General features: G+C 37.0%; 1 protein-coding gene across 1 annotated transcript in view; it reads right to left on the reverse strand.

Moving 5' to 3' along the window:
- Positions 1-8,867, reverse strand: part of dpy19l3 (dpy-19 like C-mannosyltransferase 3) — a 51,561-nt gene extending 42,694 nt beyond the window's left edge. Inside the window, exons 1-3 of the mRNA XM_079810927.1 lie at positions 8,559-8,867; positions 7,548-7,676; positions 4,732-4,859 (exon numbers count right to left, since the gene is read on the reverse strand). Coding sequence (XP_079667053.1) covers positions 4,732-4,859; positions 7,548-7,656 — 237 coding nt within the window. The 5' untranslated portion in view covers positions 7,657-7,676; positions 8,559-8,867. The remainder of the gene's footprint in view (positions 1-4,731; positions 4,860-7,547; positions 7,677-8,558) is intronic.
- Positions 8,868-24,565: the final 15,698 nt, after the last annotated feature.

Consider the following 24,565-nt stretch of genomic DNA (forward strand, 5'->3'; position numbering starts at 1 on the left):
AAAAAGTGGAAACGATTATAAAAATAACATGGAATTTATCTGTGCTTCTAACAGAGGCTCTCTGCAGTAACATTTGATTAGCTGCTAACCACATTCCCACAGGTCTAGGGCTTCCTCTGAAACGAAAAGGTGATTTATTTGCCTGCAAAATACTCACTTAAGGCGTTGTTCAACCGGAGAATGAAAGAAACATATGGGGACAAAAACTGTGGTCATCCAATCCCTGAAGCTTCCAGTCACATTCACAAAAGCAAGAGTGCAGATGAAAGTAGGATGACTCATAAGCAAGCCATAAAATAGCAGCCAGCGTGCATGAGTTTCCTTTTTCCACTGCTGTCACACTCTGACTTAATTTTAAACCTGAGATGACCTTTTGTGCTATGCATTCCACATGCTGCACTATATAAACCAGGCATAACAGTTATGTCTAGGGGTCATGTCCTGATATGATATGCATCACGATACTGTACTCACGATACGATATTATTGCAATACTCCAAGACATATGGTAAAAGGTTAACAAACAATGTACTGATGATTAAAATGCTAAATAAGGGATAATCTACATCCAGCCGGTTGTTATCGCAGAATAAACCCTGACAGAGTGATCAGGACCCCGACGCGAAGCGAAAGTAAAGTTCCGGCCGATCGCCTTCTGTGGAATAAGTGCTGAAAGTGCCTCTCGCAATTCAAAATTTTTAACTGCAGAGGCACTTTCAACATTTTTCCCATAAATTGAATACAGTATGTACAGTACTACTTTATAAAGTTTTAAATATGGATATTTTTCTTACACAAACTCATCGATTCGCTTCAGAAGGCCTTTATTAACCCCCCAGAGCCGTGTGGAGCATGTTATTTGACGGACAGATGCATTTTTATGGACTTCAATCACTGCCATTATAAAGCTTGGATTAGCTAGGACTTTTTTTAATATAACTCCGATTTTATTCGTCTGAAAGAAGAATGTCATATACACCTAGGATGACTTGAGGGTGAGTAAATCATGGGCTAATTTTCATTTTTGGGTGAACTAACCCTCTTCCATTGTAACCCGTGGTGGTTAAATGTTTTTCAGTCACAAGATGGCGCCAGACAGTCAATGACAGCGGAGTGACACGTTAAGCTTATAAGTAGTACAGGTCAAGATAACTCGTAGTACCCGGATGAGCGGTGTGTTATTCACTTTGGCGGTTGTTATCTGGGAATAACATACAGCAGAATCAAGTATTCCACAGAACCGTGTAATAAATGTGGTATTACATTGGGGGTGGAAATGAATAGACACAGGACAATGGTGACACAAGAATACAAATATTCATGATTCTAAAGCAAAATTATTTTAGATGAATATGCATTCTGTCACTGACTAGATATATTTAAGATAATGTAGGCCACTTTTTTACTGGTAATAAGACATTTGGCATTATCAGGACCCACAAATATTGCTCCATTGCATTATTATACAATATATTCAACATTATATATAGTAGTTTAATGTAGTACTGACACTAACATTTCTGTGTGAGTTTTCATTTTGGGTGAACTATACACAATAGAGATTGTTACACATTCTTGCATTTTTGTATTGCGATATATTGATATTCGATATATTGTTACACCCCTAGTTGTCTCTCATATATAAAAAATAATGATTACTGTTACAGCAGTGATTTTCTCATCTGGCACCCATTTTAGAGCGTGGAGTCTCTACTAACAAGTGAAATCTGGCGGGTTTAATTAGGGAGAAATATTCTTATAAAGAATAAAGAAAGAATTAAATCACAAGTCTAAAATGAAGACTCAAATGCAAAAGCCTCTAAGTCCATCTGACATTTTTCTTTTGAATTAGCTTTGTTTTTGTTTTTTATCAGGCTCTTATGTTTAGGTTCAGTAATTTTGCCAAAGTCCACCTCTTTGAACTGGACATAGTAAACAGTTGCAAAATCACTAATGCCACGTCCCTATCGTATTCAGGTCCAAGCGCTAACAGGGGGCCCATGTTTGAATGTGACCCACGGTCGTTTCCCAATTCCACCCTATCTCTCTCCAATCACTCTTCACTGTCCTTTCTGAGTAAAAGTAAAAGGCTCAAAAATACAGTATAAAAAATAAAATAAAAATCCAGAGTATAACCACAATAATAGCACACTTTATTGGATAACAAACAGAAGACAAATAGAAGACTTTATACAATAACTACACCACACTACGCTCAAAATAAATAAATACAGTATATCATTTAATAATAATAATAATTTAATATATTAACCTAAAGCCTATTCAATCTTATATGTGTGTAAAAATATATATATAAATAGCTATATATATATATATATATATATATATATATATATATATATATATATATATATATATATATATATATATATATATATATATATATATATATATATATATATATATATATATATATATATATATATATATATAAGTATGAAAAATAAATACAAAAAAAATAACTAAACAAAGTGTACTGTTATGCAGGTTGTGCATTAAGAGGTGAACATTAAACTGATTAGTCAAATTGAAAAAATGCATTGTCATAAAATGTACACATTTCTAGTATAAACTTCTAAACATCTTTAGTTAAAAATCTTTTTAAACAGGATAAAATCTTGCAGCTTGATAATTGAAAGCCGGCTCATACGTACGGTGTCATTCATCTTTGAAATCATTTAATTTAATTTGCGTCTTCTGATTGGTTCTGTGAACTTAGAGGCTTTTGCTGGAAAAGGGAAGTGGCGTTTAGAGGTTTCTGCCAATGAACTGTTTTTTCTGAATGGGCTGGAGATTTAGCGGGTTCGAAGCGAAAGTATTTGTGTGGAGAGCATTCTCTCAATATCGTTATCTCATTTTTGATGGCGGTGGCGTGTAGCTGCTTAAGCATCTGAATTCTTCAAATATCCTGACATCACCTTCGGGGAAAAACATGCTAATTTATCTGGTGTTATGAAGTGTAGTAGTACATAGTACATAGTAGTATTTATGAGATGCACTGAGTTCTGAGAAGAAAAATAATGTGAGCACAAAATGTTCAATGCTCACCTAAAAGCAGCGGGTTTGGCTGCTGTTAGCTTCACTAAATGAAAACTATGCCTTGGTTCCACAAGTCGCATAAAAAGGCCTCTCAAATTGCATGGCACCATAAATAAATAAACAAAATAAAAATAAATACACAGTGATTTATTACAAAACCAGCGGCGGTAAATCCTGCATTGATTGGGAAATGTGGTTAAACTACTCCTGATCTGCTTTATTTTAATGAGCGATCAGGGATAGAGGGACATGCTGATTTATCCAACTGAACATGACATAACTTTTTTGGCATGGTGGTTTCATCTGTTTTAGGTCTGGAAGTCATAACATGATCTGCAGCCCAAACTCTGGCTAACTGTTTATGTGACTGTTATGCCAAAGAGGGGAAGAAAAAGAAACTTTCAGCACATATGGAAAACCATTCTTTTTCAAGAGGAAATGCATGAAAAATAAGACAGACGAGAACACCATCACTGACTAAACGCAATCACACATTATGAATATAGATCTCTTGAGCTGTTCTTTATATTAGGCAAGTAGCCTAAGAACACTAAAACAACCTTAGTCTTTTCACCAAAGACTGAAAAGAAAATCAATCCCAAATGGAAGGTTGTATCCCTGTGTCAGTGTTGTGCGTGAACGAGTTCAAAAGAACGCGTTCATTGAACACGCTCATTTTTTCGTGAACGTTGAACTGAACGCAACACATTTTTTAATAAAGAACTTGAACGTGAATTAGTTCACATTATGTGTCATGAACGGCAGACATCACTGTAAATGAACGTTGGAATTTGTTTTCCATTGAAAACTGAGTGACATCTGTTTTCTCTTTTGAAACGCAACGAGAGAAAGTTCCTCCCTCCTGTATTCTCGCTGGTGCCGCTTAAATCATGTATCACCAGACAGAAATGGTTTTGACATTGTGTGCGCAATGCATTGCGGGCAACGTAGTGTCCGGCTGAGAATAGTTGAATAGCATACTGGCTTCCGCACAACGTTACCCGTGATGAAATGCAGCAGAGCGGGGTAGGCATAGCAACGCCGCGTAGCAGGCAACGACGAGAGCGCGGAGGGCTAGAGGAGCGAGAGAGAGAGAGAGACAGACCAAAGACGAGAGTGAGAGAAAGCGCTGCAATTTTAAAAAAAATGGCTAGTGGAAGTTTTTTGTGCCTTTGAGTTTTGCCTTCATTACCTTCATTCAAGAGTTTTGCTCATTTCATACACACACATATGTAGGCTATATATAATATCATATATATCAAATAATATATACATATTTCATATTATATATTCTTTTTTTAATTAAATGCTGGTAGATTTCATTGCACTAAGTATATAACTGGTCTACCTTGTCTGTACTGCTGCAAGTTTCATCACCTGGTAAGAAACCCACAATTGCAGTGTCATGAGCAAATGTCTACAATGAGCAGCTTCAAGGAACGTATAGTGATTTCTAGCTCGTAGTGTGAAAAAAAGTATTTATTTGAATATCTCACGAAAAAAGTAAAATGAACTGAACTTTGAACTAGTTCAGAATTAAAATTGTGAACTTTGAACGTGAACTGTTCACTTTGAGCATGTATGAACTGAACTTGAACTAGTTCAGAAAAGCTGTGAACTGGCACAACACTGCCCTGTGTTTCAGAACACTGAACATAAAAAGCTCTTTACCTTTATATTGGAGAACCACAGGTCATTTTCATGAAGTGTAGCCACATAGATGCAGCACAGCAAGCCCAGACTAACTCCCACTATTGAGCCAGTGGTTAGACACAATATTGTCCACCATGAGAATCCACCTGGAGAGAAAGACAACATTATCACTCGGAGTCGGACCACAATATTAAACAATCTACATGATGAACAAGAGACATGAACGCTTAAAACGACATAAACATTTGAAACTATAAACCATAGTTTCCACTCAACTGTCATACACACGTTCATGAGTTCAAGAACCCCTGAGGGTTCGCGAGGGAATTTCAGGGGGTTCGTAAGTTGATGACAAGCAATTAATTCAATTATAATTAAATGATTAAAAATTAAACAAATAAGAATAAAAATATCTATATAAAACTTACTTAATAAATAATACATGTTTTTGAACATGCAAATGTGCTATTAAATTATTGAAATATATACTTCAAATCTCAGGGGCTACTTCAAGTAGAGTTTAGATTCTCTGCCCGAGCCCGAGCCTGAGCCCGGGTCGGCTTGATATTTCCCACCACTATCCTCGGGCCGGGCCCTTGATCAAGCATTTGTGTTTTTTTAATCATTACTTTATTAGCCTACAACAACTACTACAACTAAGAAACAAATGTGTACAAAGTTGCACAAGTCAGGATTAGTCTAAAAATGTGTGTTAAACTCACAGCACATGCAGTGATGAAGTGCAGCATTCTGAACAGAACCGCTCTGAGACGTCAGTCATGAGTTGCTCGCGTGAACAGTGCGCTTTGCTTAACTATTTCTTTTAGTTTCGAATTGTTTAGTTTAAAAGTATAGACATTTCAAGCTTTCTATACACATATTTCTCATGTCTGTGAGGCAAGTACCCTGCTGAGTAGGGCTGTGCAATATGGACAGAATAATTATACTGCGATTTTATTTGCCATTTTGGCAATTTGATTTGCTTTTTCAAACATGCCAGTGCACAATAAGTGCATAACATAACATTTCACAATGAAATAACATTACTCACTCACACTTTATTGAAAAAACACATTCAGTTTTTAATTGTAGTGTTTATTCTCTAACTGAACGAAATGATTGTATTAAAGATCAAAACGACGGTGTACGGAGTGGCCTCGTAGGGCAGCGAAGCAAGTGCATTCTGGGAGTTGTTGTCTTTCATCCACATGAGACAAAAATACATTTTCTGTCTTTTCTCAGTCTAGAAGGCACCAAATTCAAAAAATAATTTCACATTTCTACTGCATAAATGACCCAGTTTAAATACAAAGTTTAGTGCCAAATAACCGAAGTTACCCTTTAACAACAGTATTAATAGCTTGATAAACACAACTGTAATAAACTGTCTTTAAAAAAGACAACATAAAATAAATGAACTAACCTAAATTCCAGTCATAACAATCAATAAACTTCAAAACTGTTAAACTTATATGCGACTCCATCGTTTTGCTGGACCACATATCTGTGGTCATGGCGTAGTAAATATTGTTGTTCACTAACATTTCTTTCATTAAAAACAAATAAATACAGTGCCTTCTAAAATTGGTTGACAGATTATTTTTGACCGCATTACAGTTCTGAATATAATTTAAATATGTTACTTTGGAATTATCTTCATTGTGAAATGTGAGAAATATTACATTAATTATTAATTAATTAATTAATCCCCAATTATTCATCATGCAAGTGGGTGGTAAAAAAAAACTGAACTGAACATGAAATAAATATTTCCAGATCATTTTCAAAAATTTGCTTTGGCATTAGTGGCAATATAAAAGTTAATTATTCAAGGGTGTAGTTTTGATACAGTCTATGGTTTGAACATTAGCTTATTGGTATTAGCAGGCAAAAAAATGAAAACAGCAAATAAAAAAAATGAGGTCTGAGTTTCACAAACAAAAAACAAAAACAGGCTGAATGAAAATGTAAATCCACCCTCTGTCAGTAGGTGGCGTTAAGAACAAGAGAAATAGAGCCGTTTCCCCGGCAACCTCAGAAAACAAAGCAGTGCTGCTTATAAAACACTGTACACGGAGGGTAGAAGAAAAGAAAATGACATCAACTCTTTTCTCAAGGCAGTCATTTCCCTTCAGAGATACATTAATAGAATCCATTCCTACTTCAATTCATAAAGACTAATTTCCCTCAGCCATCGTTTGTAAAGGTTGGCTGAGGGCTGCGCTTGTAATCCCGTCCCGTATTCCACCATGGGAAATTTGGTCACCTTGTGTAAATGCGTGTCGTGACAGTTGACCAGAAACTATGGTTAGTGTGACCTATAGCCGGTCTCACAGACAAGATTTAAGCTAGTCCCAGACTGAAATACATGTTTGAGCTGTTTTAAGTAACTTGCACTGTTAAAATAAGTCAGTGCCATTGTTTTGTCTCATGATGCACACCAGTAATGTTTTTTTTTTTCTAAGGCACATTTAAAAAAGATACTTAAATGTACTAATTTAACTAAAGCCTAATCCTTGCTTAATCCAAGCCCTGTCTGTGAAACCGGGCCCTGATGTTTCGCTTCAGAGGATAGTGATTCATGCACTAGGATCATTTGGGTTACCATCATAATAACTTTTTTGATTTATGAAGCTTCACATATTGGATTACTATCCACTTGAATTATATGGACTCTTCTTTCTTTTTTTTACTATTTGTGTGTTCATCTAAAAAAAGAAAATAATATACATCTGGGATGGCATGATGGTGAGTAAATGATTAATTTTTTTTTTTTTTTAATGGGGGTGCTGTGGAGTATCCCCTTAAATGTACTTGCAACAAACAACACTGACCTGTTGCAAACCTCTCTCTAGGTTCAGTTATACACTCAGCCTTCAGGTTCTGAATGCTGGGCCCCGGCTCCTTCCCTTTACTGCCCTTCCTCTGCCTGAGGGCAGTCATACTGGAAAGCAGGCTTCCTACTGTGAATAATAATGACAAAAGACATGTTTAATATAGGCCTACTGTAAAGTGAAACATGTCGTGTGTATATATAGGATATTAATCGTTTTTGTGATATATTGGTGACGTAAAATAAAAACATCTAAAAGTAATGACAGGATTTACTATGGCCATCTCCTCCGTCGAACGCACTGACAAACCTGTGGTTACCATTTGAAAAGGCTGTTGAATCTCATACATGTAGGCTTCTTGTACCAACAACGTAATTTTAAGACACCCCAAGCTTTAATTAGGGAGGGCTGGCCCATAATTTGGACCCTGGTTTTGAGCAAATGATTACAGCTATGATGAGATAACACTGCAGTCCACATAAAGAAGCATAATACAGCAGCTGTTTCTGCCTACACGTTTAAAATGTGACAGCCATAACTCAATCAGCAAGCTATTAAAAATAATGATTAAAACCCCGCCTCGTCTTGCGGTGTAGACAAACACTTCGCTAGGATACAACGATCTATTGCCTTTATACCGGAAACACAAGAGCTAACGGTGTCAAATGTCTCCATTCATGTTCCCGAACTACGCGCAAGTTCAACAGAGAGCGTAACAAATAACAAAACAAAAAAGCACGGACCGCGATATAAAGCAAAAGCATCGCTCCGCGCTAATTTCATTCATTCATCATTGGCAGGCCTGTGTTTTGCAGCGGCGTTTCCTGCTCACAGCTCAGCAACAATGTCAGGAGATCTCAGATCGCATCAGCCGCTGATCTCGGTCTCCAGCAAGGGGGCGGGCAGACGGAGGCTGTCTGCTGCCTCACCTCGCTCGTTCCCCCATCTTTTTTCACTCACTGTAAAACAATGCACATTAATATGCACTAATAATGCACGCGCGTCTCTCACCCTGTTCAATGAAGCTCGTATAGTTCCTTATCGGATGTCCGGTAGCTCCTCCTCCCTTACGGACACTCGCCTCCAGCCGGCGAGCGGAACATAAAAACAAACCACTTCTCCATACGATTAATGGGAATACAAATGAAGATAGAAAATGAAAAACACGAGCAGGTCGTTAAATCAGCGCGGTGTTGTTCCTATTCTGCAGATTGACAGCACGCAGCACCGCCGCGTAGAGAAATGAACAGCTTTAAATGAGCGTGAGCGCATCCACATTACATCCAGCACCTCGCCCTCCTGAGAGACACCTCTGAGTCTGAGTAGCCTACCTGTTGAACAGCTGTCCCGGGACGCATAATCATGACACCAATAACGGCCAACGGCTCTGGAGAATTTATTTATAGGCTTTGGTAACTGTGCTAACATACAGAAAGGTGGATGGAACAATGTAAAGTTCGTTTTAGGCTAATGATGCTTACATTTTCTGTCGCAACAAAAACATTACAATTCTCACTCATGTTGTAGGCTAATGAATTTTAATTTATCTAATTTTAAGTTCAAGGTCAGGTATCATTTATTGTCTCCCAGGAGAAATTTGTTTTAGATTAAAGAACTGCTGCACGTCAACGAACACATACAACATTAACAACCATTCTAATCCTATAACCCTGTATCATAAAAAACGATACATACCGTTAAAATAATTAATTACGTAAAAACAATTGAATAAAATAAACCCTCAGCACAACCCTCAGTTACCTGTTGTACAGTTAACATCCTGCTGCAATTGCTCATTAGTTAATTTAACAGACAATGGGACAAATTAGTATTTATATCGATTATGCCTGCATATGGAACCCTGTATCTCCGACTGGAGTTCATCATACTCTGGGTGCAACACATGTGAAGTGTCCAATAGACTCCTATTGGCCTGCTGGATCGTGCAAAGCTCAAAACTATCTTGTAAAGAGCTGATTGTATATCCCCATGATTTTTTCCTGCCACTTTCAACAAGTTATTTATTTGAGCTCTCAATTTTACTGTTAAACTGCCGTACCAAACAATGATTCCATATCTTAAGACAGACTCTTTGCTTTATAAAAAAATAACATTGTTCTGCTCACCCCAAATATCTCCGTTGAAAATGTAGGCGCTGATGAACCCTTGTGCACACACTTGACACTTGTGCCATTTAAGCTCACTGTCGTTGTGGACCCCCAAATATTTATAAGAAGGAACCTGTTTGATAACACCACCATCAACCATGACAGACAAGTTGGTCCTATTAGTTAGCAGAGCCAGATAACCAAAATGGGTAGGCCTAGCCTACTATCTGTGTGGTGTGCACAATATGGTTATTTTATCAAACCTTTAGCCCAGATTAAGCTGAAAATGAGTTTGAAACCAATTTGTTATTAGCCTATATGTAGGCTAAATATTTGACATGGTAGGCTACTAGTGATCGACAGCCAAAGAAAAGCACAAACTTGTGTTATACTCAAAAATACCTCAGTTGAATGTATTTTATGTGTGGCAAATTTTGCTCATAAAATTATTACATTAATATAGGCCTAGCATGTTTTCTGGATGTAATCAGACTCAGAATTATGAACCAATGTGATTTTCCTTTGACCCAAACTTGACTACATTGTGACCATTCTTTTTCCTTAAAATCAAATTGTTTTTTATTACAACATGTTTTCCAGAGAGTCTAAATTACATTGACTTAATGTGATTTTTCCAAAGCAAAATAGTATTGCCTTTGATGAAGAATATATATGGACTAGCTATTTGTAAAAAATAATAAATTGCCACACTGCCACACAGCCTCTAAACTACTTTTCCCTTATATAATTTTGAAATTAAAGAAGAAAAAAAAACCTGCCCTTATTTTTAAGTATGGTGATTTGAGATTAGACATCCTTGTCACTGATTGTGCTCTGTTTGAGATGCCATTTGCTAGATAAATTATGCCACATCAATTGTGAGAATGATGTGTTGCAACCATGGTAACCATGGTTTGTTTCCCTTTTGTCAGGGTATGCCTCAGATATGCAGACTCTGAGCAGTTTAACTCTAGCAGCAGGAGTCCATTTACACAGCAAACCCTGTTTGACTGCAACTTGACTGTTGCTATGGCTGCCACAGCCTTCAACATCAGTAGGACTGAATACTCCAGTCTGCAGTGAAAGAAAACGCTTCTGTAGCATAAAGAACTTTAATTAAATTACTTTTTTGAAAACATGTCTTCCTCGTCGTTGTCGTCATCATCATCCAGTGAAAACAACAGCAGAGCAACATAGAGAGAAAAATTAAAAGGCAAGTGGCCCAACTCCTCATACTGAGTTAAGATAGGAAAACGAAGTGGCCTCATGTGTTTTTATGCTTCTATTTCACCATTGTATAGCTTATTGTCAGCAGCAGCGCCATCTTTGGTTTTAAATGGGAATGAAAGCGAGGCTGAGAGGGATAACCATATTGATACATATTCAGTGGGTTGTACTGGTTTTTAATGTGTTTTTGGATTGTTCTGCTGACAAAACACTGCCCAAAAAAACACATTTTCAAGAAATTGTAGACAAAAATCTCCAGACAACATTAGCTCTGGAAAATTATAAATGATCTGCTTTATAAAGCTATTTAGAGCAGATGCTGTTGAAAACAAGGTGAGTCTATCCATCACGGCCTCGCTTTCATGCCTGTCATGGTGCTGCTCTGAATAAGGTCTACAGTCAGCTAAACACACTCGCTGGTATTTGGTTCTGCTTTTATAGGGTCATCAGTTACAGTAGAGTATCCTTTGTTTAGAAACAAATCTCAAGACTCAGCAGTTCATTTGTTTATTGCCACATCTTTTATCATTGGAAATGGGACTGATAACCTTTCTCGCCTGCCTGGTCTCTTATTAGATATATCAACATTTAATCCAACCAATGAGGACAGAACAACTTTGCCAGAAAAAGGGAACAAATGTGAAACTGGGGGTACAGCTACCTCAGGTAAGTGAAGTTACTTACCCGTAAGAACATTTTAAAGGGATACTTGACCCCAAAAATGAAAATTCTGTCATAATTTACTTAAAGCAAGTGATGCTAAAGTACAGAGGACCGTCACTATTCACAACGCTCTTATATCACACTTCATAATGTGCTGGTGTTTACATTGTGCTGACAGTCGGCCGGAAGCGATGGAATAAATGGATGGAATATGTGTTTTTCAGAAGACATTGATTCATCAACTGGGGTCGTATTGATTACTGTCAAGTTCATTTTGTGAGTTTTTCAAAGCGTCAACTTTTAAGGATCCATTCACTTGCATTATATGCACTGCCAGAGATGGATTATAAAAATCTTTCATCTAAAGAAAGTCATACACTTCTGCAAGGCATGAGGATGAGTAAATGATGAGAGAATTTTTGCATTCAAAGACGGCGTTTGTTTTGAACGTCTTTCCTCAGGAAGATTGCATTGTCAACAGCTTAATATCTGTTATTTGTTTAACAGGCTCATGAATATTATTCACGTTGTCTGTGTTTGGCCAAAGAAATTTGCTGAATTATTGTTTGCTCGATAGCCCCGTCTATGGTGGAAGCAGTCGCCTTGCTTGTTTTAAAGTCGTTGTTTTACGCAAACAGATATAATTATTTCAGAGAGTCCATTTACATTAAGTACAAATAGCCCATTTTGTTGCCAATGTCTTTTTACTATAGCTCTGCCCACCATTTTCTTGTTGAGCCAAACAAAATTACAAAACAAACCCCTCTGGTAACAGAAACAGTGAAAGGGAGATTGTAGTAGATTTAGCTTTTAACATGACTGACCTGAGTTTGAATCTGCTTTTTTCCAATCTCATTCTTCTCCTTTTCCCCATCGCGTATCAGCGGGCCTAACAGTGTTTTAATAGACCTATTGAAATTGCATTAATCAGCTGGGCTGGCACATCTATACTGCAACACCTGCAGCTCATATCAGCAGGTTCAATATAGTAGTTAGGATAGGAACATGTAAGGTCCAAATAAGTGGTGGTCAGCTCGCATTGGAGCAAAGGCCCAGCCTCTTTTGGCTCACACTTTGGAGGTGATTAAAATACTTTTTGTGCGCAAAGAATAAACAAAAATAACCACTTTATTCAACAATTTCTTCTAGCCTGTGTGAGACTCTTACGCTGCCGTTGTGTAAACAGAGCAGCACTCTTACCATTGGCTGACGCTTTTCACGTTTAGCTTTTTTTTTAGGCACAAAAGTATACTTGTAGCTTCATAAATTTATGGTTGAATCACTGCAGTCACATGGACTATTGTAACGATGTCTTTACTACCTTTCTGGGCCTTGAAAGTGTTAGTTAAATTGCTCTCTATGGAGAGGTCAGAGAGCCCTCGGATTTCATCAAAAATATCTTCATTTGTTTTCCGAAGATGAACGAAGGTCTTACGTTTGGAACGACATGAGGGTGAGTAATTAATGACAGAATTAATGAAATAATGAATGAACTAACCCTTTAAGGTTTTGAGAAAGTGGGTGATGGTTTAGAATGTGTTTTAGCAATTCAGAAAAACTGTAATAGTCCGAGGCCCTGGTGCACTGACCCAATGGCCTGGTCCATAATCCAGCCATGTGTGCACGAAATGAACAATCGTGCACATTTATACATCTTCATTTATTATGTGATTATAATCAAACCACCATATGTGACACTCTGTGATTAATGCCAAACAGGTCATGTTTCCTCAGATGTGAGTCCCAGTGAGAACCACAGTGAGGACCGGGACCGATCAAAACCCAGCAGTACGACAGCAGTGAGACACAGATATAACACTCACACCCGAATGATAAAAGAGAAGTTGGACCAGATCAAAGCTGAGATGCAGAGGATCTCTAAAGTCCACCTGCATCAGCGCCCTGAGAGGTGAATGACAGTCGAATCTGTTCTCCAGAGAGTCCCAGAGGCATATTTTATTTATTTTATGATCTTATTTAACCAGCAAAAAACCTCACTGATATTAAAAATCTCTTTTACAGTAGAGTCCTGGCCAAGATAAGCAGCCCAAATTTATATATACAACAAATAACAACACATAGTAATACGACCATAAATCATAGAACAATTAAATTACAATTAAACAATCATTATTTTATTCTCTAAATTATATATAACAGTTTTTAAGATGACTTAAAGACACCAAGCTATGTAGCCTCAGTTCCATTTGAAGACGATTTCAGTCCGAGGTTGCGGCATGTTTAAAGGCTGTTTTACAAAGTTCAGTTCTAACAGATAAAGATAAAGAATATAATAGATTTGAGAACGTAATAAATAGTTGCCACTTGCCAGCCTTTTCGGTTGAATAAAATAAGATATGAATGGGTCCCCCTTCTATGGACGGCGATTCCTAACCCCAACCCCACCGAGGGGGAACATCTTATTGGCAACGACACTTATAGTCAACAGAATGTCTAAAGGGGACCTTCAAAATAAAGTGTTGTTGAGTATCACTGCTCTGGCATGTGTGTTACAGATTTTCAAATAAAACAAAATGTAGCATATATTATATGGCCAATGCTTAATCAGATGGATACTGCTTGTGACATGCACACGTTTTAATAACCACTTGTCCGTCTGTGAAAATGTCACCACGTAAAACCGCTGTGTTTTAAGTCACCTGAAATGCACAAAAGAAACAAATAGTAAAGTCTACACTCCAGTTAACACATTTACTAGCAATGTTCCACCTTTTTATTCCTCAATGCGGAAACTAATAAAGATAGTCCATGGTTTGCAAGTGTATAAGGTGCATGAAAATGTAATGAGGCAAATTCTGAGGCAGTTTATAATTGGCTAAACAACGTATTTTAGCACTGCAATTTTGTATTAGCATCTATATCTTCTGACATTGTTTGGAACAGAGTTTCATAACTCCGGGTTAAAAAATGGTGACAAAACTGTTGCTTTACCCAGATATAAGTGGTTTTATAGGTGGGGTTGAAAAACCCATGGTCAATTGAGTGTATTGAGTGCATATACTTAGAAGCTACCTGTACTAAATATGACAAAGGATGTTTTATTTAAGCACTTGCTTGCATTTGGAGCATCGCACACAATCCACAAGGTCCCTGTTTGGCTTCAAGAGCTTTTACTAAATGGAAAATTTCCACAATAGTGGCAGTGGGTTCACATGACAGCTTTATGATGTGCGAAACAGATAAGAACACACACACAGACCAATATATGTTCTGCCTGAGGGTGCTGCCAAATATAGTCAACGGTATTTCTTTAGATCCTTATCTCGCAGTGCTGTGTACACTTCCAGCACCTTCATCTGACACCATACACAATCTCTAAATATCTTTTTCAGGAAAGCGTATCATCCTTTTGTGTGGAACACTCTGGGTCCATACAGAGACACTACTGAGATTGACCATCTCCTCACAACAGTAAGTCTGCTTCTTCTGGTAATACACAGTGAGACTGATCAGAAGCTTGTGGAACATCTTAATATCTGTTGTTGTATAAAGTAATAAACTGAATAAATAAAGTATGGTCACTACAGACCTTTTATACAATAATCAGGCAAATTAATATAGAGCTAGAAAAAATAGCAAAATATTTAATCTGAATTGTCAAATAATCATTTAGTCAATTTTTAATTGTCAAATAGTCATGATGTTTAACAAAACGGTTGTTTTTGTGCATGGGCTATTTTACAGATTTGAATATTTAAACAGCATGTTTTTTTTGTTAAAATATTAAATGACAGGTTTCAAATTTCCAGAAGAAAAAGACATTTAGAACTAAATTAAAAACTCAGACATTTATTTTTATTTTTAAACTAAAGGTCGAACTTTCATATTTCAGAGGGAAAGATGTTATTAGTAAAACATAACATTCAAACATAGATTTGCTTGAAACAGATCTCATCATGTGAATGTAGTAATGAGGATGATCTTGAATCCAATCAGTAAAACTCCTAATATATGACTTGAATGAACCAAGATTTTGATTACTCCTGATTATGGTGTATTTTTCAGACAGCTGATCCAGACAGAAGAAATCACTGTTCTTCAGTGAAGGCAGAAAACACTCGGCTGTCTAAATAACACGTTCCTTTAATTCCTGCATATGCCGCAGTATACACATATCTGGGCACACATTAAATTCCCCTACAGCACTTCACCCTCACATTTCTTGTCTGAGTGTGTTGTTTATTGAATGTCTCAGAAGCCCTGCCCCCAATCAGATGTATGGCATGGAGATTTCATCAAACACCAGATCCCCACAGCTCTCTATGCAGTGGCAAGTGAAACGAGAATAACTGCTACATTATTCATCATGTCCTTCATTTAAGTCTCCATCATTTAAACATTTGTGCACAATTGTACCCCTTAGAAACTATCCAAAGAATACCCTCTTATATAGGATCTATAGCTCTGTACAGTCCTTATAAAATGTTCTCTAGATGTTAGACATCACAATGGCCAGTAAATGTCTGGGCATTCAAATGGTTCTGGTTAAAAGAAATAAAAGATGTGGCTGCTGACATGAAAGGTCTGAAGATTATCAAAGAGATGTAAGAAATAAATTGGCAGGCAGCTCATCTTAAAGAAGGATTATGGGGGAAGAAAAGCGTAAATGTTTAATGGCTGCCTCTTTTCTTCTTGGAAGGCACTTGTTTTTTCTGGCTTTAGACCTTGATAAGCACAAAGGAAAAAGTGGGTTGCAGTAATTATCTTTATTTCGCTTCCTCTTGCTTTATTTCTCTACTTATGTTATCCCAGAGAATTACAGTTCGAGAAGCAAGGGACTTCAAGCTTGGTGTCCCAGCCTATTTTAGTAAGCTTCCAGATATTTTAGAGGCCCAACAAAAAAATCTTAAGCTCATGAAGGTTCATGTATTTTCTTTGCTGATCATTCCACTTGCTTGAGCATAAAACTGGACTTTCTGTGGTGGAAATAGAAAAACCAGAGGTTTGAAATTAATTGGCTCCGAAGCGCCAACAGGAGTCACTAAAATGTCACAAGTGTGTCCTTCAAGTATTTTCCCCTTCCCTTTTGTGTTTCCCCACCTCATATGTCATCTGCTATATCTTCACTTTCACGGGGACCTTTGAAAAGCTGATCTCATAAATGACGACATCAGTGGGCTTTTTAGAAACTGTCAGGGATTCGTGTAACTTGAAGGGATTATAAAAAGGTACAGACTTGTATTTCCCAAAGAGGAGCGGAATCCATCCACGGCTTATCGCTGCTCCAGCAGCCTTCGGTTACAGTTAAACCCATATAAGTCAAGCCTCTCTTATACCTACTGCTGGTTTTAATTTGCTTTAAATTTCAATTAGCGCATTTCTAAAGACTTAAACACTTTCCAATTTGGTGGCTTAGTTGGACATCTATGTATTAGAACCCCATTATGGCCTTGTTCATCTTCTTGCTTCCTCGGGCATGTACCATGATGGTGGTTTAACAAACTTAGGGTTACAGGATTAGTTTCGAGTTGACAAAACCAGACCAATCTATTCAGGCTTTGTTGGTCCCATGATGCTGATCATCAGCTTTCTCTGTCAACTCGGGCTTTGATCCGGAGTTTAGGAGTTTAGCTGTGACATCAGTAGTGAACAGCCAATCACACGCTGTGGATCAGTCAAACTGAGATTCAATTCTCTCTTCTGCAGAATATACATGATTGAAAAATATTAAGAATTTAAACACATTTACACAGGAAGAACAAAATAGATGTCTATGAAAGAGGAACATCTTAAAGAAAAATCTTATATGTCAATACAAGTAAAAGTTATGAAGTTAGTTTAGTTGATATGTAGAGAGAACTGAATATTTAAGCTTGCATGTAGTAATTTTTATAGCTTTATTTATTGATTTTAAAGCTTATTTGTATGACTTTTATATACGCTATTTATATTCATTTTAACAAAGTGCCTATTAATGATTTAATTAAAATGATACATGTGTAATTGATTAAGGGTATAATAATTAAATCAATGATATCTAAATCATTCAAAATTATTTTTATTATAAACAAGCATTATTAAGAGCCAGACGCTTTAGTCTTTAAAAACCGTTTGCTATATAGTGACTTTTAATTTGGTGTAGAAACAGGGGAGTGACTTTATTGCATCAGAGGTGTGTCACTTTACTCACAGCTGATTGGTCCAATTTCAGTTTGAGATCTCTAATCCAGAACATAACCTGCCCTAGAGCAATATAGCCGTGGAGCATAAGTTACTATGGAGATGAACACTGCTAAATGCCAAACCACTTGAATGGTACCTAAAACCCAGGATTGGCACAAACTAAGCTTGAACATATCTGGCTAGCCAGCTAAACCGGCTCCCCTGATTTAGTAGAGTAGATGTTGTGATGAATTAAGACAGGTGGTCTGAAATACAGGACTAAAAATTTACACATTGTGAACAATTTCACAGACTACACCTACTCAGTACTATAGCTTTGATAGTGCTGAGGACCTTTGTCAACAAAAGATCAAATAAATGTGGCTATTCAAAGGTCATTTCTGACTGATTTGCTTTCCTTTCAGTACATGCATTCTCATAAAGCTGTTCCAGGTTGTTGCCTGTGATATCAAATAACACTGGCTTGGCAAATGTCACAAGAACAACAGGAGTAGCCATGGGTAAAAATTAAAGGCAAAAAAGAAGGAAAGTCATTTAGTTAATTTAATCTTGAGCAAGGTATGTCAAGTAACACAGAAAAGCACATTAGTTTGTGCCTGCTAAACTAATTCATCCACCAACCCATTTCCCAGGTGTGAAATGGAGAAAATAATATTCTTGTTTTTTTTTTTTTTTAGAGAACCACTACATGATAAAATGCACCCTGCATGTTACTTTTGCCCCAGAGCCAGAATAGGACATTGGAGACTAAATTCAAGTGAGCAGCTGCCTTATCTTAATTCACACAAATGATTTTAGCGTGATTACTTTCAGAATCTACAAATATTCTATTTGATAGAGTTCAAGTACAGGACAAAATAAAGCCTGGGACCTCATTTAGAAAGACATGAATTATCCAAGATGTGAATGTGCAACAGTTTCTAAAAAATTTGCACAAAAACTGTTCCCAAATGCATCTTTTTGTAAATCGCAGTTAAATTCAAGCCCAATGTGAACAAGTGCATCAACTCCACCGAGCGTCAATAAATATCCACTTATGGTTCAATGGAAGAAAATCCAAATTAAAACCTATGTACAATGTGTGTGTGGGTCTTTTTTCAGAGAATAGTTAATAATATTAATCATATTAAAAACAATATAAGAGGATCTAACTCACTGGATGAACCTACCACTTTCCGTGATAGGTCAAATTGCAACAGTTAACGTGTATACTACCAAGAGTCCTTTATCTATACAACATCATTAAATCAAACGATAGGCAAATTTGACAGGAAAAAAAACTATATTTTTTCTGCACAACAGTAATTTAATCTTTGATGACTGAATAAGTGCAATTCACCTTTATTCCACAAGGTGGCAATGTCTGATAAACGATGAAGCGATGTTTCACCCGCTGATTCATTTCCGCTCGGAAGCTTCATGAAGCAGTGTTTTGAAATCTGTTATCACTATTATAAGTCGTTATTTAGGGGTTTTTTTGGCGCACAAAAAATATTCTCATCGCTTTATAATATTAATATTTAACCACTGTACTCACATGGACTGATTTAAATATGTTTTTAGCACATTAATGGATCTTGAGAATGTAAATTACATTGATGCCTATGCAGGCCTCACTGAGCCTTCGGATTTCAACTAAAATATCTTAATTTGTGTTCCGAAGATGAACGGAGGTCTTACGGGTGTGGAACGGCATGAGGGTGAGGGATAAATTACATTATTTTCATTTTTGGGTGAACTAACCCTTTAAATATGGATAAAAACTAGCTGGCGAGTTGATGCCTCAATTAAGTATAATGGTAACACTTTACAATAGGGTTTCATTAGTTAACATTAGTTAATGTATTAGCTAACTAACCATGAGCAGTCAATTTTTTACTGTATTTGTTGATCTTTGTTAATGTTAGTTAATAAAAATCCAGCTGTTCATGGTTTGTTCATGTTAGTTCACAGTGCATTAACTAATATTAACAATATTTTAATAATGTATTAGTAAATGTTGAAATTAACATTAACAGAGATAAATAAATGCTTTATAAGTGCAGTTCATTAATAGTTAATGTTAACTAATGTAGTTAACTAATGAACCTTACTGTAAAGTGTTACCAGTATAATGGTACATAAATGCACACAATACTTCTACAATATATAAATAATGTCTGAGTATTATTCAATATAGGCTACTATTCTACAATTATCATTTATTAACTATATGGTTCAGCTTTTGGTTTGCCACTCCATTCGCCACCTCTGCTGGTGGTCCCTACTCTCACCTTTGTACAATGGAAGAAGTGGTTGTGTTCGCCGGCGGTGGTGGAGTGGCTGCCAAACCTAGAGAGTAATGTGTATCTGGATGAAGTCCATTGAATTTATGACTAAATCCAATCATAGTTTGTTTAATGTAGCTGATGGTTCGAGTTTGTCAGGTAGAGCATTGCTTTTGATAACTCTGAAAACCAAATTAAGACACATTCAGATGACTGTTGTTCACATTCTTTATTACCAAAAATACACTGGCAAAATCATAACATTACAGTTTCAAAAGCACAAATAAATAATTGTGAACAGAACACTAATATTAAAAAAGGGCCCTTTTGGACCTCTGTGCATGAAAAGGAAAACTGCACTGAGAGGCCTTGACTGTAAAATTTAGAAGTTTTTTTTGTTTGATTGTTCTCTCCTTTGGCATGGAAGCATGTAACACAATGTGCTTGTTTGGAGTTTCGAATGCCAACCGCTCCCTTACACACAGTAAAGACCCCTTTTTGATGCACTTTGGCGAGTCAAGGGTCATTTTTGATTCAGTTGCTTTCCTTTTGATTCTTTTTCTTTCTGTAGTGTTTATACAAGTTTTAAAAAATAGAATTCCTCTAAAAAAAGTCAGTTTTCTACAGTATATATATACATATATATACACACAACAAGTTGTATACAAAACCGTTTTACAGTACCATGTGACCGAATACATTACACAATTTTGAGGGCACATTATACAGACTCCAAGATGCCAAAGCACTTGATATACTTGTCTTAAGATTTATGGTATATTTCTGAACTGACTGAAGCTCCATTACATATGAGGTTGTTGAAATGGAAGGCACACTTGTGGCTGAGAGGCTGTCCTAATGATAATTACCAAATCTTGTGAAAGACAACACAATTATCTCACTAGGCCCTGCTAACGCAGATGCTGATTATATGTACCCTATTGTGTATCTTTAGAAAAAAATACATTACAGATGTGTTGCAATTGTTCTAGGAAGAAATGTGAGAAACAACGGCTAGGATTCCAAATAAAGAAGATTGTTGGAATACAATGTGTACAGGGTATCTGCCAATTCCTGCTCACAGACAGAGAAAAGAAAAGGGATAATACCATTACGTCAGCAGAGTGATACAGGAAATGAAATGCGGCTGGAAAACAACATGAACTTTCTAGGAAGCTCAGGATCTCTTTGATGGCATTACTTGGAAAGCAAGTGTGCATTGTGCACATAAACAGGAAGACGCATCCTCTGAAACAAACACTCAACAGATGTTTATGTGGCAAAACACTGAATTAAAGTGAGAAAGCAATTTCAATAATGGTGAATGCTTCATATCCATTTTCATTTATGATGCATATGGTAACATGATTTATATGCAGACCATGTTACTATTTCTGTGACACTTGCAGTTTGAATTGTAAATTAGTACATTAAGTTCAGAATGTAATAATCGTGTATGTAAATTCCTATGATTTAATTCCTAAGGAGTTAATTTCTCCGATACACTGGGCAGTGTGAAGCCTGCATGAATTATGGATGCCCTTTTAATCATGCTAATTTTGCATTTTAGACTGTTGACATACAAACATTAAGTGTATGCAAATCATTCCTTGGAAAATATGCTGCATATAAAGTCAGACTGAGGGGCCTTAAGATCAAAGCCAAGGGCAAAAGAGCAGGAGACAAAAAGTAGTAAATCTGAGGTAGTGATGAAGCAAAATCTCAACTACTAGGGTTGCACAGTATACCGGTGCTATGGTAGCATCACGACGCCCAAACCTCAAAATACTGGCAGCGTTCCAACGTACTGTGATGCACTTGAAATTAACTCGGTTGTGCAGCGGCACCAATGGCTCATATTCAGTATTGGCATGTATTTTACTCCAGGGCATTTAACGGCCAAAAAACGTCCTTCTGAAGCATCAATATACGTCAAAAAAACTTCAGGCTATGTTCAGACTGCAGGCAAAACTGGCCCAAATCCATCTTTTTTTCATAATACTGTGAACAGCAGAAACCACATGGAATCTGATTCTGATTTGGGCCACTTCCATATATGGTCCTAAATCAGATACAGGTTTGATGTTTTGCAATGCGACTTCAGTCTGAACAGCCATATCGGAATTTGTGCGAATTTTACGTCACTCTAGATCAACATTCGTCTCAATTCTGCGCTGATGGGAGTCACACCAAAGATTTTACATAAAGGTAGTCCTTTGTTCACTCTGTGAATATGGAATATGCCAGCAAAGTTACGGCAGACCGAAACCAGTTCACACTTGAATCTGATATTGGCCACAGTGTGAACGTAGAATTTTTGGGCTTGTTTGAAATGCTCATATTCATTACTGATGATATCCACCTTTTTCCTAACGAGCCTACTGCGTTTTGAATTATGGGTGACACTTACGGTTTGGGGAACTTCCATTCAAAAAGGCTGAAACAAATAATTTCAAAATATAACCTTGCACTACAAGTAATCATTATCCGTATACAAGCTGTAAAATTTCCTTCATGTTTTATTTTCAGACATCATGAGAATAACGTAATGCTTGGTATTTTAATTAGTGCTGTCCACGTTAACGCAACCATTTTATAATATTTTTTCAGTTTAAAGCCTTGTACACACCGGGACAAGTATTGAGCATACTTGCCGCCAGTGTGCCGCCAGACGCGTCTTTGCGTTCATACCCAAACAATTTTCACTGGCAATGTCCAAGTGAATGTGCAAATTCACTCCCTCACAGTAGATGGTGCTTTTGATTTGATTGCAAATCAAATAGGATTCGATGGAAACTCACCTAATTGTTTAGGTATAGATGGATTTGATACCTAATTGATCTGCAATTCCTCTCCTTAACTCCCTTATCGAGATTTTTGTAGTCGCTGTTGCGTTTGTCATAAAGTTCTTTGTGTTCAGACACCAAAGAGACCAGCAGCTCTACATTCATCTTGCCACGTTGCATCTTCTTCGTCTACTTACTTCCTCTTCGTCGTCGCCTTCTTGGGTATCAATGTGTGCTCGGCAAGACCGTTTTGTGCTTGAGCGCCACCAAGTCGTGTTTTACTGTAACTTCAGCAGCTCTAAGCATGTGAACAAAAGTGGCATCTCATTGGTCGAACAGTTTTTAACACTGCGCGTCAAACCCAAAAAACTAACCCGAGGCGTTTAAAAAAAAATTATTATTATAAAAAAATGACACTTCTATGCCTGCCATTTTGCGCGTCATTGTGCACACTCACATTGGCGCCCTTTGTTTAGTCACGAGGTGTAAAACATCGGCGATAAGTGTAGGTCTGTCGCGATTGGTCGATACAATCGACTGCGTTAATAAGTTGACGTCAATATTTTTAGTCGACTGGGTAAGTTGGGTACGATATGAAATTGTATTAGTACCGGTACTTTAAAAATGACAGCACTCTATTAAGAGCAGTATTTCTTAATTTGCGTCGATGTGTGACAGCAGGAGTGAGGACGTATGTGTGAGCTCTGCTTCCACCGTTCACTAAACAATGGAAGCAGAACAGTCAAATATATATGCACAGCTCAGGAAAAAGAAACGCAATAGAAAAGTGCCGGATATGCCTTTCACTCAGACAGATCGTGACGGCAGTTTCGCGGATTATTGGGTTTGAATGGTAAAAAAAATATGTAAAAATGCACGTCCTGGGGCCTATACCATGAAGCCGGTTTAGCTAGCTAGCCAGATATGTTTAAGCTTAGTTGTGCCAATCCTGGGTTTTAGGTACCATTAAAGTGGTTTGGCTTTTAGCAGGGTTCATCACCATAGTAACTTACGCTCCACAGCTAACCTGCTCCAGGGCAGGTTATGTTCTGGATAAGAGATCTCAAACTGAAATTGGACCAATCAGCTGTGAGCAAAGAGACACACCTCTGATGCAGTAAAGACACTCCTTCTGTTTCTACTCCAAATTAAAGGTCACTAGCTAATGGCTATTAAAGACTTAAGCCTCTGGCTTTTAACAATGCTTATTTAAAATAATAATAATTTGGAATTATTTAAATACAATTTATGTAATTATTATACCCTTAATCAATTACACATGTATCATTTGAGTAAATCAATCATGAATAGGCATTTTGTTAATATTAAACTAAATAGCCTATATACAGTAAAGGTCATACAAATAAGCTTTAAATTCAATAACTAAATCTATAAAAAATTACATGTGAGCATAAATGTTCAATTCTCTCTATATATCAACTATACTAACTTCATAACTTTTACTTGCATTGACGTATAAGATTTTTCTTAAAGTTGTCCTCGACAGCTCTTTTCTTCTGTGTAAATTTGTTTAAATTCTTAATATTTTTCAATCATGTATATGAGTGAAGTTAATCACACTGCTTCTCCCGCGAGAAGTGAATCTCAGTTTCACTGATCCACAGCCTGTGATTGGCTGTTCACTGCTGATGTCACAGCTAAACTCCTAAACTCAGGATCAAAGCCCGAGTTGACAGAGAAAGTTAATGATCAGCATCATGGGACCAACAAAGCCTGAATAGATTGGTTTGGATTTGTCAACTCGAAACTAATCCTGTTACCCTGAGTTTGTTAAACTACCATCATGGTACAGGCCCCTGGTG

Source organism: Gobio gobio (genome assembly GCF_949357685.1).
Source record: "Gobio gobio genome assembly, chromosome: 2".
NCBI lineage: Eukaryota > Metazoa > Chordata > Actinopteri > Cypriniformes > Gobionidae > Gobio > Gobio gobio.